Source organism: Halyomorpha halys, unplaced genomic scaffold (genome assembly GCF_000696795.3).
Source record: "Halyomorpha halys isolate HHAL.00 unplaced genomic scaffold, Hhal_1.1 Scaffold109.1, whole genome shotgun sequence".
Lineage (NCBI taxonomy): Eukaryota > Metazoa > Arthropoda > Insecta > Hemiptera > Pentatomidae > Halyomorpha > Halyomorpha halys.
This window is the reverse complement of record NW_027107176.1, coordinates 631,082-647,250: the sequence shown is the minus strand read 5'-3', so window position 1 is coordinate 647,250 and position 16,169 is coordinate 631,082. Positions and strand designations below refer to the sequence as shown.

The following is a 16,169-nucleotide window of genomic DNA, read 5'->3' as shown; positions in this document are numbered from 1 at the left end:
AGGCAAAAAATTTTGGGAATCTGTGTGTTAGATGGTATGAAAAAATATTTTAAGTAAGGAAAAATTTGTTTAATTGTAAGATAATTAGCTGATTTTCTAATCTCAGCCAAAAATAAATTGCCTTTGGTGGGATACATATTACCTACAGTTATTTATTTTTTCCTTCAATTATTATTGATCTCAACTTTAATTTTTATTTTATATATAAAATCATTTCAACCTCTTGAGCCTGGTTTTTATCATTTAAATAAATTAATTAGTGTCCAGGTTAAGAGTCAAGGACAATCTAATAAATACAGCTTTTGTTATAGATTCATTTTTAACAATTTTAATAAACAACATTATTACTAGTAATTTAGCATATCTTAAATATTAACCTTCTAATAATAAAATACGTTTTTAAATAAATCAATTATAAGCCTTACCTGAGTGTATGGAAGGTTAAAACTAGTGTGTTGATAAGAAAGAAGGTGATAATACTGTTAAGCTAATTTGTAATTAAAAGTTTTGAGCATTAATGGAATAGTGACAAAATAGGTTATTAGATGTAAGCAAAGGCAAGTATATTAATAAATTAATATTGCAGCAGCAGTGGGGGTTCAAAAGTGAACTTATCAATACTGCCGCCCAGTATTAAATAAAAAAAAAATAGCAACAAATAAGTCTTTATTTAATTAGTTACAAAGAAAAAAAAAAAAAAAGATTCCAAATAACAGGATGTATGCCGAAATAAAAAATGCATCTCTAGGTTGTGTAAATTAACAAAATAAAATAAAACAGAACTTAAAACACTGTCTATGATTAAGTCGTAATACTCGCACTTTATGCGGACTTATTTAAGCCTAAACTGTATTCAATAGATACATATAAACAACATATATTTTGTGTATCAGCACGTAAATATATACGAGTATACTTGAATACATATATACGTACGTTTATAACAAAAAATAAAAAAAATATATTTTCTCCTTCATTAGTACAGTGGCCATAACAAATATGATTCCTTATTTTATTGTTTCATAGGGTGATTTGATATTAATGACCTGGGCAGAATAGCTTGCAAAAAGTTTTTAAATTGTTGGATATGAAGTGTAAGTGTTAAGGTATGCTAAATTATTAGTATATCTTATTATTATTATAATGTTGTATAGTATACCTCAATTATTATTATAATGCTGTATTGTATACCTTATTAGTATTATAATGTTTGTTAAAAATTCATGTATAATAAAAGTTGTTACTTATTTGATTGTCATTAAGGATGGCTGAAACGTTGGACTTTTAAAGGAATAAAAAAGGATGTTTTGAGAATTAACCTGGATACTAATTAATTTATTTTAACAATTTAATTTTTACAATGTACCAAAAATTGATTTACTAGTTACTGAAATAATCTCAATAACAGGCTATGGAGATGGTAATATTCTCAACCTTTCAGCATTGAGTCACTTTAATCCAAATATCATCCCGTTGTAGCATGATGTTTGTGGATGATCTTTATTTACTTTCTAAATAGTGATCTGACAAAAGTAAAAGTATGACTAATTCGGCCTAATGGACTAATAAAGTCAATTGCAGTACTAGATTATTGTTTAACTGTGTACATTTTTGTATTTTCTATGCCTACATAAATAATATATAATGTTGAAAACTTTTAAAATTTTAAATAAAACAAGTATCCTGTTCATGATTTTATTAATATGATCTAATTGTATGTATAAAATTATTAATATAAATTGTAAATTTTAGCAGTTTTAGATTATTGATTATTTATAGCTCAATAAAGTATACAGAATTAAAAAAATTGGTAAGACCCATCCCACTAAGAGTTTGCAGAACTGTGTTGACAAGGACAGATTAATAATTTTTAATTTGGACAATAGAGAATAATGGGGACTTAAGTTGCCAGGAAAAGTGAAGCAAAAATGGTGGGGCTTATCTTAATACCCAAGAAAATCACTTTGAACTACATTTAATATGAATTTTCATGTTTACACTTTACTAATGCATTAGTTGGAACACATTAATCTATTTATGTGATTTTCATAGTCAAATAACTTATAACCATGAAAATCTTTGCACGTGAATATCTCCTAAACAAAGCTTTAATAGTCATACCTTTATAGGAATTTTTTTAAAAATTCTTAATTCATATATTTAGTTTGGGTACTTGACACTGAAACATTCGGTATTTATTGATAATTTTATTTTTTTTTTTTTATCTCCTCAGACAAAACCTTTTACAGAAGATATAATGCTCATAATGGTTTCGAAATAGTAATTGCATTGTTCTTCCTCAGAATGAGAAATTGTTATTTCATTCTTTGAATCTATTCCTTATTTATAATATGTGTAGAAATTGTCTTCATTTTAGGAAAACCTAGATATTACGAATATTTTAAAAATAACTTTTAAGTAATTTTTATACCTATTTTCACATAATTGTATTTATTATGCAATTTTGTAAGAAAAATAAATATTATTTCAATATTTAATCTTTATGTGTCAACATTTTCCTATATACTCCTATATTTTGTTTCCTATATTATCAAATAAAATGAAGTTAATCGCATTAGCACATCATATGTTTCTTAACATCATGATAAAAACAGTATTATGTTTTCGAAATACATTTGGTTTTGCAATTTTAATGCTACCGTAAAATGAGATGGTGGTCAATTTTTCTTTTTTCAATAACATTTTTTTATTTTCCAACTTATTCAGATTAATTTAGCATAGAATGATAGGTATGCATACCATACTTCAGAGTAAACAAAATATTTTGATGTAGTTGCATTTGTTTAAATTTTTTATTCTTAATAAAATCTCAATGTATGGTAAGGCCTCCCTTTTTCTTTACGATGCATTAAGAATACTTCCAGTTAATACTAACTCCTATTTGTTAAAAAAAAAAAATTAAAGTATTATATCTCTTAATTTAATGATATATTTTTTTAACGATAACATTTTGTCCATATATTTGTCACACCACATTGCATTCCTTGGCTTAAATCTTTTAAAGTAGACAATTATATTAAGATGAACTTGGTTTTAGGTACATTTCTGTTTTTAATATAAGTCATTAGACTTATATTCTTAAAAAGTGAATTATATTAGAACTCAACATTTAATTTTGCATATTATTGCTGGAGAATCAGTACCAATATTCCGGACCCTGTAATGATGAATATTTAATAAGATCGTCTTTTACTTTAATTTCAGACATTTATACAAGTGGATGGTTTACAATATATATTAAGAGAAATACTCATATTAAACTGTTTATAATACAGTTAATAGTATTATATTAATACTCATATTCAACGTCTGTATAAGACCTATCAGACGGAAACAAAAATATATATACATACAAAGGAGAAATATGGGAAGGAATAATAAGTTTTTCAAGATGTAATAAGTATAACATTATATTAATAAATTAGCCATTTTACCATAAAACATGGTAACTGACAAAATAAAATCTTTCACAATATTAAAATGTTAGTGAATTTATAATATTTTACCTTTAACCATAAGTCTCTCACATAACATAATGTCAACACTAATCTTTTAGAAAAAAACATATTTCCTAAAGATTCTTTCAACATTTTGTGCATTTAACCTTAAAAAAGCTGGTGATGCCTAAACATATATTTCATGAAATTCATAAAAACTTTTTTAGGCGCTCGATCTTCCAGCGAACAGCCCTGAAGAAGGCTAGAAACTCTAGCCGAAACGTCGGCACATTAAAATAAGTTAATCATACTTATTTGTGTTTTTCATTGACCGCACCCCCAACCATCTTCTCCTCATTTATCATCCACAGTCAACTATCTCTCATAATTATAAAAACTTTTAGTCACCATGCTTTACGACTGAATGCTTCAGATATAAAATTTAGTCTATTTAATTATAATAATGTAACTATTAGTTAATTACATATACTTTGGTATTTCTACAGTCCATTATATATGACTAAGCACCTTGTCCAATCACTCAGCTTACTATGCCTACTTTTTTTTCTTCTCTACCAATCTAAACTTTGAACCACTAATAACTCCCTATGTCCGAACCTGTCTTTCATTAATTTTTCTGTTAATCGTACTATTAAACAAATAAAAAACATGAACATTTCATTTGGATTCTATGATGTAATGATCCGACATGGATGACCAATTTTTCGTCTTGTCAATTGATAAAAAAAATTCTTTTTAGAGCATAATCTTGATGGAAGATTGATCGTGTGTAACAATAAATGGAATATGGTCTGGGTGCGGTCAAATTTAACTCAAATAGTAATATTATGTACTATTTTTATTTGAGCCAACGTTTCACCCCATGTTGCAGGGCTGTTTTGACGGAAGTAAGAGTGTAAATAATCATTCATGATTATTATACGTGCTGAATTAGTCTAAAAATAATAGATCTAACTAAGGCAATTATCACCATTTAATAATTGAAGTTAAATTTGTTCATTAGTAGGAACTTCCATTATACCTTATTCATTTGAGTCCTAATGCTTTATCCTGGCCATTCATTCATACTTCTCACACAACCCAGATTCATTATGCATTTATTAAAATTTTTTTTTGACAGAACTAACAATGAAGCAGGTTCATCTTAAACTAAAAAGGCATCAAGTGTTACATTACATAAGATTCTCGGTACTTACATATTAACGCCACCGCAGCAAAAATTCTGCTAATGCGCCAATCTACACCTTAAGGTTTTGCAACAAATTATAGAATAAAAAACTTTAGGTAAAATCAAAACACTTTAAAATTCCAAACATTCTATTTATGTATAGTAGTCAATCAGATTTCAGTAGAAAATGGGCTGATATAGAATTTAATATAGATTCAAACAGTCTCTATTTTGCTTTGCCATTCCATAATGAAATTTGGTCTACCTATCTTCTTGTTTAATTTATTATCCATATCCAAGATAAATAATTCACGCATATAATTATTCCAGTCTATAACAGTTTTATCTGGTAAATCAAGGCTGCTTTTACAAAATTTAATCATTGTAAGCTCCTCACACCAGCAGAATATGAATCTTAAAGCTGAACAATATGGAATTCCACTCAACTCAAACCAGGTGTCTTTTTAAAGTCCCACTTGCTGACCACACTGTCATAAATTACATTTACAAAAGTTACTTTTATCAAAATATAGTTTCATGTCTTGGGAATTGCAACATGTACGTTTTTAGATAAAATATTTTGCTCCTGAAGAAATAAAATTGCATCTTGTTCTGTTTTTGGCTAATCCCAAATATGCATCTTCGTAGTACTAAAAAATGGGGTAAAAAATCAGCAAACAACAAGAAAATCAAAGATAACTTCCAGCAGTAGGAACAAGAAGATTGCTGTGTGCAAACAACAAAGTTACTCTAAGCGAACAAGACGACTCTTTATTGGCACATTAGCAGAATTTTTGCTGCGATTCGTTAATACTAATACATAAATACCAGATTCTCTTTTCCTTATATGTTCTTTATATTTTCTGTGTCAAGGTTCATTAGATACGAACACACATAATATTATTAACGCTTGTTTCTGATTGTTTAGCATGTGAAAACTATACTAATCGTACAGTTAAACTTTTATTACCGAAGATAAAGAAAACTGTCACTCATTTAAAACCTAGTGTTTTATAACTTGACACTTAACCTTCCATTGATAGTACAATCAATCCAAAGAGGTACAGTAATAGTTATTCTTTACTTTCTACAGGAAATCTTATTCAGGACCTTTAAACATGAATTCATTACTTAGGCAAACAGTTAGCTGACATTACTAATTAGTAGTATTATTATTTTATAAAAATACTAATAGAAAAATACAGATTAATGTGTATACAGTAAGGCACGGTTGCCGCCCTGCTATCAACTCTCCCACTTTTCTCATTCCATGTTTGCCTAAGGTAGTAGGTAAAATGGCGTGAAAGTAGTGGTTATAGCGAAATTGACTCAGTTTCAAAAACCCGTTAAAATGGCTTCGACGGGTATTTTACCGACTCACCAAAGATATTTAAATGGAGCTCATCTACCGTCTTCCGTAAGAAGATCTTTTAGACCTCGAGAAAAATATTTAATTATTTTAGTATTTTTTACATTCGGTGTAGTTTGTTTTGGTGCTTTCTTCTTTCTTCCCGATTTTAAATTTGTCAACTCGAGCAGTAGTGTTTATACTGTTTACAAACAAATACAAAAGGCTGGGCCAGAACTTTTATTCCCAGCTCCTCCCCACATGGATGAATTTAGTGATAATTCTAGGTCTAACAAATTAGGTATCTTTAGGCATGATTTCCTTGATCAAGATGATCCACACGAGTTAGAGGACAGGGCTAAACTTAAGGCTAAGATAGCTGAAGATATGGAAATGGACAGAAAAAGCCAAAAAGTACTGGAACGCCCTGAATACAATAAACCCTCGACTAGTTCATCAACTAAAATGGTTGAAACTCAGCAAAAACAACAAGAAACTGCTGGGAATGTTGAAGTTGACAATGAGTTGATAGTGACTGTCCCTCCAAGTTTCAGTGATCATTACCCAAATATCAATAGAGGAGAAGATTCAGATCCTATCGCAAGAGAAAGGCGCAATAAAGTTTTAGAGGTGAGTGCTAGCAATAGAGCAATCTATTTAATCTTGAATATATATATCTGATTTTACAATTATATCTTCCTGACATTGAAAATTTCACAAGATAACCAATCTTAATCACCCATCAAGGATCATTTATGAATTACTTCACATGAAGATAATGTTTAAAATGTATTAGATAAAAAATTAAAGCGAATTTGAAGTTTAATAATCAGTCCTATTATTATTTTTGTGCTCATTGACAGTGGTTTTATCCATTCATGACTTTCATGAAAGTTATCATAAATTATTTAATTTTATTGTTGTTAATTAGTTTTTCTGATAAGAATTCACATTGTAATTTTCTATCAAGGAACCATAATTTGTTATGTTGAACTTATATCAATAATTCCCTAATTGTTTTTAACAATTAAGTTAAATTAGTTGTTTCATTTCTGTCATTCATAGTTATAAAATTAATTTTTACATAACAGCTATCATGGATGTCCATATTTTAAGTCACATATTGTGATGTTATTAATTTACAATATTAAAGTTCAGATATAGAGAATTGTATATATCACTATTTGAATAATTACAGTTATTAACTAAATGGAATCAATGAAGGGAAAGTTTTAAAATCAGATCAAGATTCAATAATTAATGTTTTTGGTATGAGCATTGCCCCAATAAATTTATTTGGTTTCGGGTGGGGGTAAAGTCTCCAGGCATGGACCAGTTCCTACTCATTCAGGGATACTTTTTTTAACTAATATTATTTTATTTAATTAAATATAATTATTTATTCCTAATAACGTAAAAATGTGTTATTACAACATATTATTACATTTCAATTTTTAATTTCTATATTTTGAATTTGAAAAATTGTTCACAAATTTGATTTTTTTTTTATTTCCATCAAAGTCATAATGTTTCATTTATTTTAGTGTTAATTATATTGTGTTATTCATTTTATGTTAATTTCTTACAAGTTACTTAAATTGTCAAGTAAAAATATGATAATGATATCAGAAAACCTAATTTTTCTTCATTTCTAAAGAAGATCCGTCATTTTAAAATAATTTAAATATTTAAGAAATGTATGAAATTTGAATTTATCTTTTCTTGATCTTCATTTGATTTATATCTTAATAATTTGAAATTATTGAATTGGTTTGAAAATAATTTGAGCAATATCCTTAGCACATAGTCTTTTGGTACTTGGTTTTATCACATGAGATGAATGTTTTGGGAGCCACGTTACAACAATCGATATAATTAATAAATTAGTAATACATTAGAAATACAAGCACAGGCTTAGAATAATTTTCCTTCATGATTAATTCAAAAATATTTTTTTCCGTACCGTATTTTTACAACTTAAACCACAATATTTACATATTAATTTATTGATATTGTTATATTACTTAATAGTGGGTTTAATAATTGTAGTCTAATAATTTATATTCGTATTATTATTTTCATATTTTTTAAAATAATCCTAAGAAGATTAAAACTTAAATAATTGATTCATTTAGAGGCAACATCTAATTTATCTTAAAGGGTTTAAAGACTAATTGCCTTCTATTATGTTATTACTTGAAAATGTATTTTCAATAATAATATTGTATTGATGATATTAACATTAAGTCTGGCTAAACCTTGGTTAAACTCATCGACCTGATTAAATTTGTCTTAATTATTAAGCTTTCTGTCGAACAAAAGCGCGCTTATCAACAGGGTTTTATCAAGGTCTTATCTATTAGAGCTAAGGACGTTGCGATATCACGAATGTATCGATTCTCCTTTCGATATGACAATTTGATACCAAAGTATCGATTATATCTCTTAAAAAATTTGAATACTCCGAAAGTTTTTGATGGAATGTATCGATACTTCGTATTCCTGCACCGATGCCCGAAAAATTTGATGAGCTATAAAAAAAAAAGTTAGCCCGAATGCCAAAAGTATCGATATATGCTGTGCTTACAACACCGGTCGGTAACTAAAAAAAAAAATGGAAAATTTTTAAAGACCAATTAAAGTCAGTATTGCATCGTATGCTTAGCATCAATATTTGTATCGTAAGTATGGGATGGAAATTATCGACACCATCAAAGTATCGAATAAAAATATTAGTCCAAAGTATGAACCTTATGCATTTAAAACACATTAAGTGTAGTAATAAAAGCTTAACGAACCCAAAGGTTCAATGCTGATACCATCAATCGCTCTTTGGATATAACCTTCCTAACCCAAATCTACCGGTTTGTGTTGACCCTATCTTCTTACTTACGATTCGGCCTACCACTCGGTTAGTGAAGCCCTACAGTATATCCACTACGTGTTATGTATAACTTTCCCTTAATTCTTTGTTTATTTCTTTTATAATGTGTTGATTGATATTTATAATAACTGTACTAAAAATATATACAACAAGTAAATTTGATGTTAGCTATAAATGGGTAGATTCACCCCTACATGTCTGTGTATGTGAAGAATCTACCCATTGATATTACTCTTATAACATTTCTAGAGGAGAAGATCTCGAGGCCATCTTCTTTTCAAACGCTTAGAAGGATTATCAGGTAATGATGGCCAAGCCAGACCAGGATGGAATATGGTTTTGGTTCTGGTCATATCGGCAACATTGAAAGACCTGATGGATGACTTTATTCATGATAATGTAATAATTAAGGATTTTACGTAAGGTTTTGGATTGTAAGGATTGGATAAGGGAGGATTCGATTGTTTAGTAGGACCCCAAAGCTCAACTCCGTATGCCCCCTAAATTGTAAGGGTCAAATTCAGCGTGTAAAAAGAAACAAAAAAAAATTGTGACATTCTCATCTTTTAATTATGTAATTTTAAAGTACTCAAATCATTTTTTCAGTTTTGTATAATTTTCCCTAAATTCTTTATTTTTTATAATTTATTTATTGATATTTACAGCTGTATTGAATTTACTCTAAAAATTTAGATGGACTACCATATATCCATGATGATGGATGGATGACCATATACTACATAAATCCAGGAAGTTGATGTTTAAATTCAAGCTAATTGGAAATAATACCAAAAGTTGATGTTGATTCCACCTCTCATTAAAACTTGACCTGATGAGTGCATAACTTCTGGGAAATGTATTTATAACATATACGAGCTTTTCAATTTATCCTCGAGTTCCGTACGGAGTCCGTCGAAAATTAATTAATTCGTGTGTTGTATCCGTGAGAGAGGGTTTACTTTCAATGAGCATGTAGAGGATCGGAAAATGGTATTATCGGATTATTATTAAAATAGGAATTGTTCTCTTCAAATATTTTCTTATATTCATCGTGTTACCAAGTATTTGTATTGTTGGATAAGTTTTGATTCAGATTTATATTCCAAAACGTGCTTATAACTTTGGCGTTAGGGAGATCTCATAATTGCTGACCTAAGGTATTATCTCATACAAATTTTTTTCCCGGCCGTGCCCACCTTACTAAGACCCCCATGGAGCGATGGCCCTACATCACTTTGAAATATTTGCTTAAGACGAGAAGATAGTTTAATTGAGCAATATATAATAAGCTTCTTTAATTGAAGAACGGCGTAAAACCCGTCACTCCCGCTCTTTTTTTTTTAAACATCTTTATTTTTTATATGGTTACAGAATACATGATAATATAATGCAATTATACTTATAAAATTTACATTATATCTTCGTTTGCCGTATGGCATTATAAGATGAGCAAACATGGTCCGCTGAAGGCGGTGGTGGCATGATAGCTGGGGGCTTACAAGAAATGGGGTGGGGCCATTCCGGCTGGTGATGGTGTGATGACTTCAAGCTGCAGAGCCCTAAGTCCTTCCCTCGGCGAGGACGTCTACCAAGGGGACTGTGCTTTGCCACTTCCCAGGTCTTCTTGGAGAGGTGATTTCCCTGAATAGCGGGTTGGCACAGGCCTTCAGCCCATCAAGGAATTTGATGTGCCTTCGGCCTATATACTCCGGCACAGAGGGTAGCTGGAGTTCCTGGTGAATGGTGGTGTTTCTGGCCCTCTGTAGAGTTGTTCCACGGACGATTCGCCGGAGGACGGAATTCCGATAGCTCTGCAGCTTTTCATGCGTGGTTTGGTAGAGGTGACGCAGCAGGGGTGCACCATAGAGCAGAGTCGGTCGGATTATCGCCTTGTAGATTTGCAGCTTCAGCCTTAGTGAGAGTTGCGGGGATTTCAGGAGATGGAAGAGCCTGTAGCTCTTCTGGCGGGCCAGCTTAAGTCTCACGATAGCCCAGCGTTCTAAACCACTCCCGCTCTTCGTGGTAGCCTTACTTATCTTTAGGTTTAAACAGATACTTATTGCGAGTATGTTAGTCGATGTACGACATATCACAATCTCACATAAGGAGATCATAACATTAAAAAAAAAATCCTTCCCGGCCGTACCCGCCCCACTATGACCTCTAGGAAGTCCTTGGGGGTCCCTGTATCACTTAAAACGAGAAGACGGGAAACGGGAAGAGGAGACTTTAAGGTAGTTTAATCGAGCAAAATTTATTAAGCGCCTTTAATTGGGAAGTGGCTTGAAATGAGAGATTTCAATCTCTCAATCAAAAATCTACTTGCCGAATTAAGATAGTACACAACTTCGAAGACTGTTCGTCGAGAAAGTTGACGTAATAAAAAGCTTGTGTTCATACATTTCCAAAATCATCGTCATGGCAACTTCATACCTCGGTTAATTTTTCAAATTAATAACTTTCACATGTTTCTCCATTATTCAATGGGCTAATAATAGTTTATCTGTTGACCGAGGCGACCTTGATATCTTACATGATTCCATTCATGCATGATTTTCGTGTTTTGTTTTTTTAATTTTAAGGATCTTTGTTCGCTTCCTAATTATCTTCAGAGATTTTTTTTTTTAAACAAAAAAACATATGCATTAAATATCTTGGCTTATTTGTGGTTTGATATTTTTTTGTCTAAAACTCCAAAAAAAAAAAAAAAAAAATCAAAAACTTCTTGAGACTGGTATTTATTGTTTAAATAAATTAATTGGTATCCAGATTGTCTCAACTCTCTTTATTATATCTTTAATAGTCTAACGTTTCGGGCATCCTCAAGGGCAATATTAAATATAAATTTACACTTCACATCTAAATATTTAAAAATTTTTTGCAGGTTATTCTGTCCAGGTCATTAATATCAGTCAAATCAACCTATTTTGTTATAATTTCATTAATGTTTAAAACTTTTAAGTATAGATCAATTCAAAACTATCACTTTTTAATCAACAAACTGTTTTAAACTTTGAGGTTAAAAGTTACCTTTTTTTTACTTGACTTGACGTTTTATAATTTTTATTATAAACTTCCATATATACTTCAGAATTATCTAATTCCTGCAGGGGATAACAATTTATTCTACTCAAATATTTCCTACTTGAGCTCTGCATCATTAAAAAAAAAAAAATTAGTAATCAGAAACGGGTCGCTTAGGAAATGTTGTGTAACAGCACTTGGACCAATATTTGATTCGTCGTTTCAGAGATTGGGTTGTGTAATATGGATTCCAAATGTCAGGACGCATGTTTACTCTCTTCCATCCCCATGTTGTTCTAGTTTGAGTTGTCAATCCGCTCTTGTGTATTCGTTATAACTGAATAAACTTTAAAACGGGTTCTTCGTGCGTATGTGAGTTATAGAGAACTGGTAGTATTCCGTTCTTCATTGGATGGGTATATGATGTTTCTTAACCTTGACGTACATCAAAAAACCTGTTAAAAAGGGACGGTTGACATATTAAGTAATAAGTATCAGGGATAAGTAATTTCAATTTAAATAGAAGTCCCCCCCCACTTTGTCGAATGCTTGAACTACATCAAGGAATACACCAGCTGTATATTACCTTTGATCCAAAGCAGATGAAATATTCTATTTCTAAGTCTATTGTGTTGACACCGACGGATCCGTAAGATATGCCGATATTGTCGCATTTACAAAAATCGTAAGCACGGCACGGCTCTGGTCTTGGATCCGACGGTAAGATTTGAAAGTAATGACCTGGAACAGGAAGGTGGAGTGGAAAGGGAAAAAAAGGAAATATATGAAAAATGCGTCCCTTTCCTAAAGGAAAAATTCAGCGAGACCTTCGGAGAGAGAGTTCACCGTGAGAGGCCTCTGGTTTGGATCTCGCGGAACAATACCAGAACAAGGAGCTTCTTAGAAGGCCTAAGTGTTAGCATCGGGGATATTGCGACCTTAGCAGAAAATATTATTTTGGACTCCCTGGGGATCATACACCATCACCTGCATGGGAATTAGCTCGGAGATTATTCATAGAGATGATCTAGAAGGGTGAATTCGGGAGAGTGAATTTGTTGATCGGGTGAATTAAAAATTGTGAAATGGTGAAATTGAAGGAAAGGGAAAGAGAAAAAAGGAATGAATTGAAATATTTGTATTTGGCGTATAAACTGAAATTTATTATAAAAGAAAACTGTAGGGGAAAAAAACTGTTTTTTATTATTTTAAGTTACCATGTAATTATATGTAATTTATATATGTCCGATTACGGATTGATAAGTATGCTGTGTATGTAGCAACCTGATGTATTTGGGCAGCATAGATGAATAAAGTATTTCTCTCTCTCAGTAAATCTATGTAATTCATGGGTAGTTGAGTGAAGTAATCGAAAACCAAATCAGTGGTCTGGAATGATGTTTTATTTCTTTAATTATGTCAGTCAGTCTTTTTTGTATGAAATTTTCAAATAATTTGGAGCAGATAGGACAGACAGCAATAAATATTTTTTATTCAGTAATCAAAATATTTATTATTCGTATCTGGGTAATTAATTATTTATTTAGCCATTTTTTTTTATTAAATAATATGTTATTTATTATTCTTTGTTTACTCAAAAGTTCTTAATCGATATAAGATTTTTTTCCGTCATATAATGTACAAATATTAAATTTACATTGAACATTTAACTAAAACAAAATATATATATTTTATTTATTTATCATTTGCGAATAATGAATGATCATAAAGTTATTATTCATCCATTCATGAATAACAAATAAACTTTAATTATAGTTGTATTCTTTTTAATAATATTTGTCAAAGTATGATATATTCTATTACAATATTAGAGGCGCCGTTTGTGTGTTTAACATTCTAATTAACATGTAATGTATTCTCGAAACCAAGTTCGTTAATGCTGTTCTATATCCTCGACTGCAGGCAACGCATAAATTATCCTAGTAATATTCATTATCATCAATGTTTGTCATTGTGGTTCAGAGATATTACCACAAACACTATTTGTTTCTCTCTTTATTCTGTATCATTTTTAATTTAGAAGGCTATGAAAATTAAGTTAAAAAAAAAATTTCTGGTTCCTTTCACCATCAAAATTATACCACCTAATAATAAGGAACTAGAAAAAAAATGTATAGGTTATTCTATTATTTTAATTAATGTTTTAACCTTTAATTGGAGAGGTAGGGTGTGACTAACCCCAGGTAAAAATTTAAGACTCGTATTTGGACTTCGAACTCATACCACCTCATTCATTCTGAACTTTATATAATATAAGTCATTCTTTAATTAGTTAATTCGTATGTTAGTTGACGTTGAAAACTTTTATAGTTAGTTCTATTTTAATCCTTTGGGATAAAAAAAATTTTTTTTTTAATAAACAATTTAGTTAATTATCCTACTTTGTTCACAGAGGCACTCCCCATCAATTTTCATTGTCTAATTTTCTTAAGCAACTAGGAAAATCCACGCGCATGATGCACTGTAAATGTATAAAATAGCATTGGAAATCCTAAATTAAAAAAAAAAATTATCTAATACATAAAGCCGTAGTAAGTAATCGAGAATAAAGATTACGCATAAATTTATAAATAAATCTGTTTTTTTTTTTTTTTCAATTGACTAAGAACACTACACAATGGAAAAAATATCGGTCTGTTAAAACCTGTTTGCAATTTTAATTACAACACCTTAATATCAAAACTAGAAAAAAAAATTATATGCTTTAAAAAAATCAACAAGTCAGTGATTTAAAACAGCAATATAGTATTTTTGTTAAAAGAAACAAAATTATAAGATCAAACTTGTAAAAAATTGTGACATTGATCCCTCACATGTTAACCAACTGAGCTCTTTCCAGTGTAGCACGTCGTACATAGTTGCAAAGAATACTGCAATTAGAGTTAATTAGATTGCCTTTTAATAAACTGAATAATTGTTCTGGAGAGCAGGTCTGCTGCCCAAAATATTTTATTCTAATTTCACTATACTTGTGACAAGTAAAGGAGTGAATATTAACTTTCGAAGTTACATGCCTGGTACCTGTCGATACTATCATCCATCTGTGGTTGTGTCAATAAGTCGTAGTAGGCAATAGGGAATGACTATTACGCATTAATAGAATAAATTTATAGATAAATCTGTGTTAAAACATAATGAGTTTTTCGATTCGCTAGCCTACAAATGAAAATATAGTTAGGAGTAATATTTCTATAGTAAATATAATGAAATTGCTATTTTTAAACGAGCAAGTATTAATTTAAATTCAAAAATGGATAATACCGACTGCCCTACAGTATCCTTTATAAATGATCTTACTCCTGTAGAACAGATCCGCTACCTTTGTCTAAATCTGGATAAATTACTAACTTGGAATCCTCACACAAGACCGAATAGACAGGAAACTGCACGTCGATTCCGAATATTACAACACTTACTAGACAAACGATATAAACTTCCAATCCATTACAAAAGACTGATCTATATGACTATAATAAGGCCTATCTGGACATACGGAGTTGAGCTTTGGGGCTACATTAAACAATTAAATTCCTCTCGTATTCAATCGTTGCGATCCAAAATCCTTTGTAAAATCCTCAATGCTCCTTCCTTAGTCACAAATATAATCATCCATAAAGATCTTAATGTTCCATATTTAACCGATCTAGCTCAAAACAGATAGTAATCCTTCAATTATAAACTTCCTAACCAACTAGTGTCTAACGTTGCTTCCTCTTCCATTCCTGACAATCCTCCGAGGCGCCTGAAAAGAAGATGGCCTCAAGTCATAATGTAGAAATATTATTACAGTTATACATGGACGTATCACTTCATTATGATCTTATATCGAATTTACTCGGTGTATTTTTATGTAAATACATTTATAAATATCAAAAAATAAATAATAATGAAAAAAGTTTGGCAATATGTGAAAGTTGTCTGCAGCATGTCTCACTGGATTTCCATGTTTTTACGAATGGTTTAGTGTTTCTTTTCCTGTTACAGTTATCCTGAGGTATATTTTGTTTATAATGTACTCTAAAGGTAACTTACTTCACTAAAGAAAGATAAAACAGCCATATATCATTTAGTTGTGGTACGATTGCCTAAAAGTCAGGAACACGTTTATCTTCTTTTTACTTTTAACTGCTCGTTAAACTGTTCGTTATGAGGCGGTTTAACATTTAACACGGCTATTAGGATAGTTAAAATAAGAAACCATTATTTTTTATCTTTATATCTATTTTTATTGGTTAAACGTTATAA

The 16,169-nt window shown here is 30.3% G+C and overlaps 1 protein-coding gene and 1 long non-coding RNA gene across 2 annotated transcripts in view; one reads left to right on the top strand and one right to left on the bottom strand.

Annotated features, from left to right (window-relative positions):
• Positions 1-2,207: 2,207 nt before the first annotated feature.
• LOC136795317 (uncharacterized) lies at positions 2,208-5,801 on the bottom strand. The gene is made up of 2 exons (XR_010842902.1): positions 4,501-5,801; positions 2,208-3,178 (listed from the first exon to the last, which is right to left on the bottom strand). It is a non-coding gene; the product is annotated as an uncharacterized lncRNA (long non-coding RNA).
• Positions 5,802-5,926: 125 nt separating this feature from the next.
• alpha-Man-Ia (alpha-Mannosidase class I a) overlaps positions 5,927-16,169 on the top strand; it is a 207,407-nt gene continuing 197,164 nt past the window's right edge. The window contains exon 1 of the mRNA XM_014415945.3: positions 5,927-6,625. Coding sequence (XP_014271431.1) covers positions 5,999-6,625 — 627 coding nt within the window. The 5' untranslated portion in view covers positions 5,927-5,998. The remainder of the gene's footprint in view (positions 6,626-16,169) is intronic.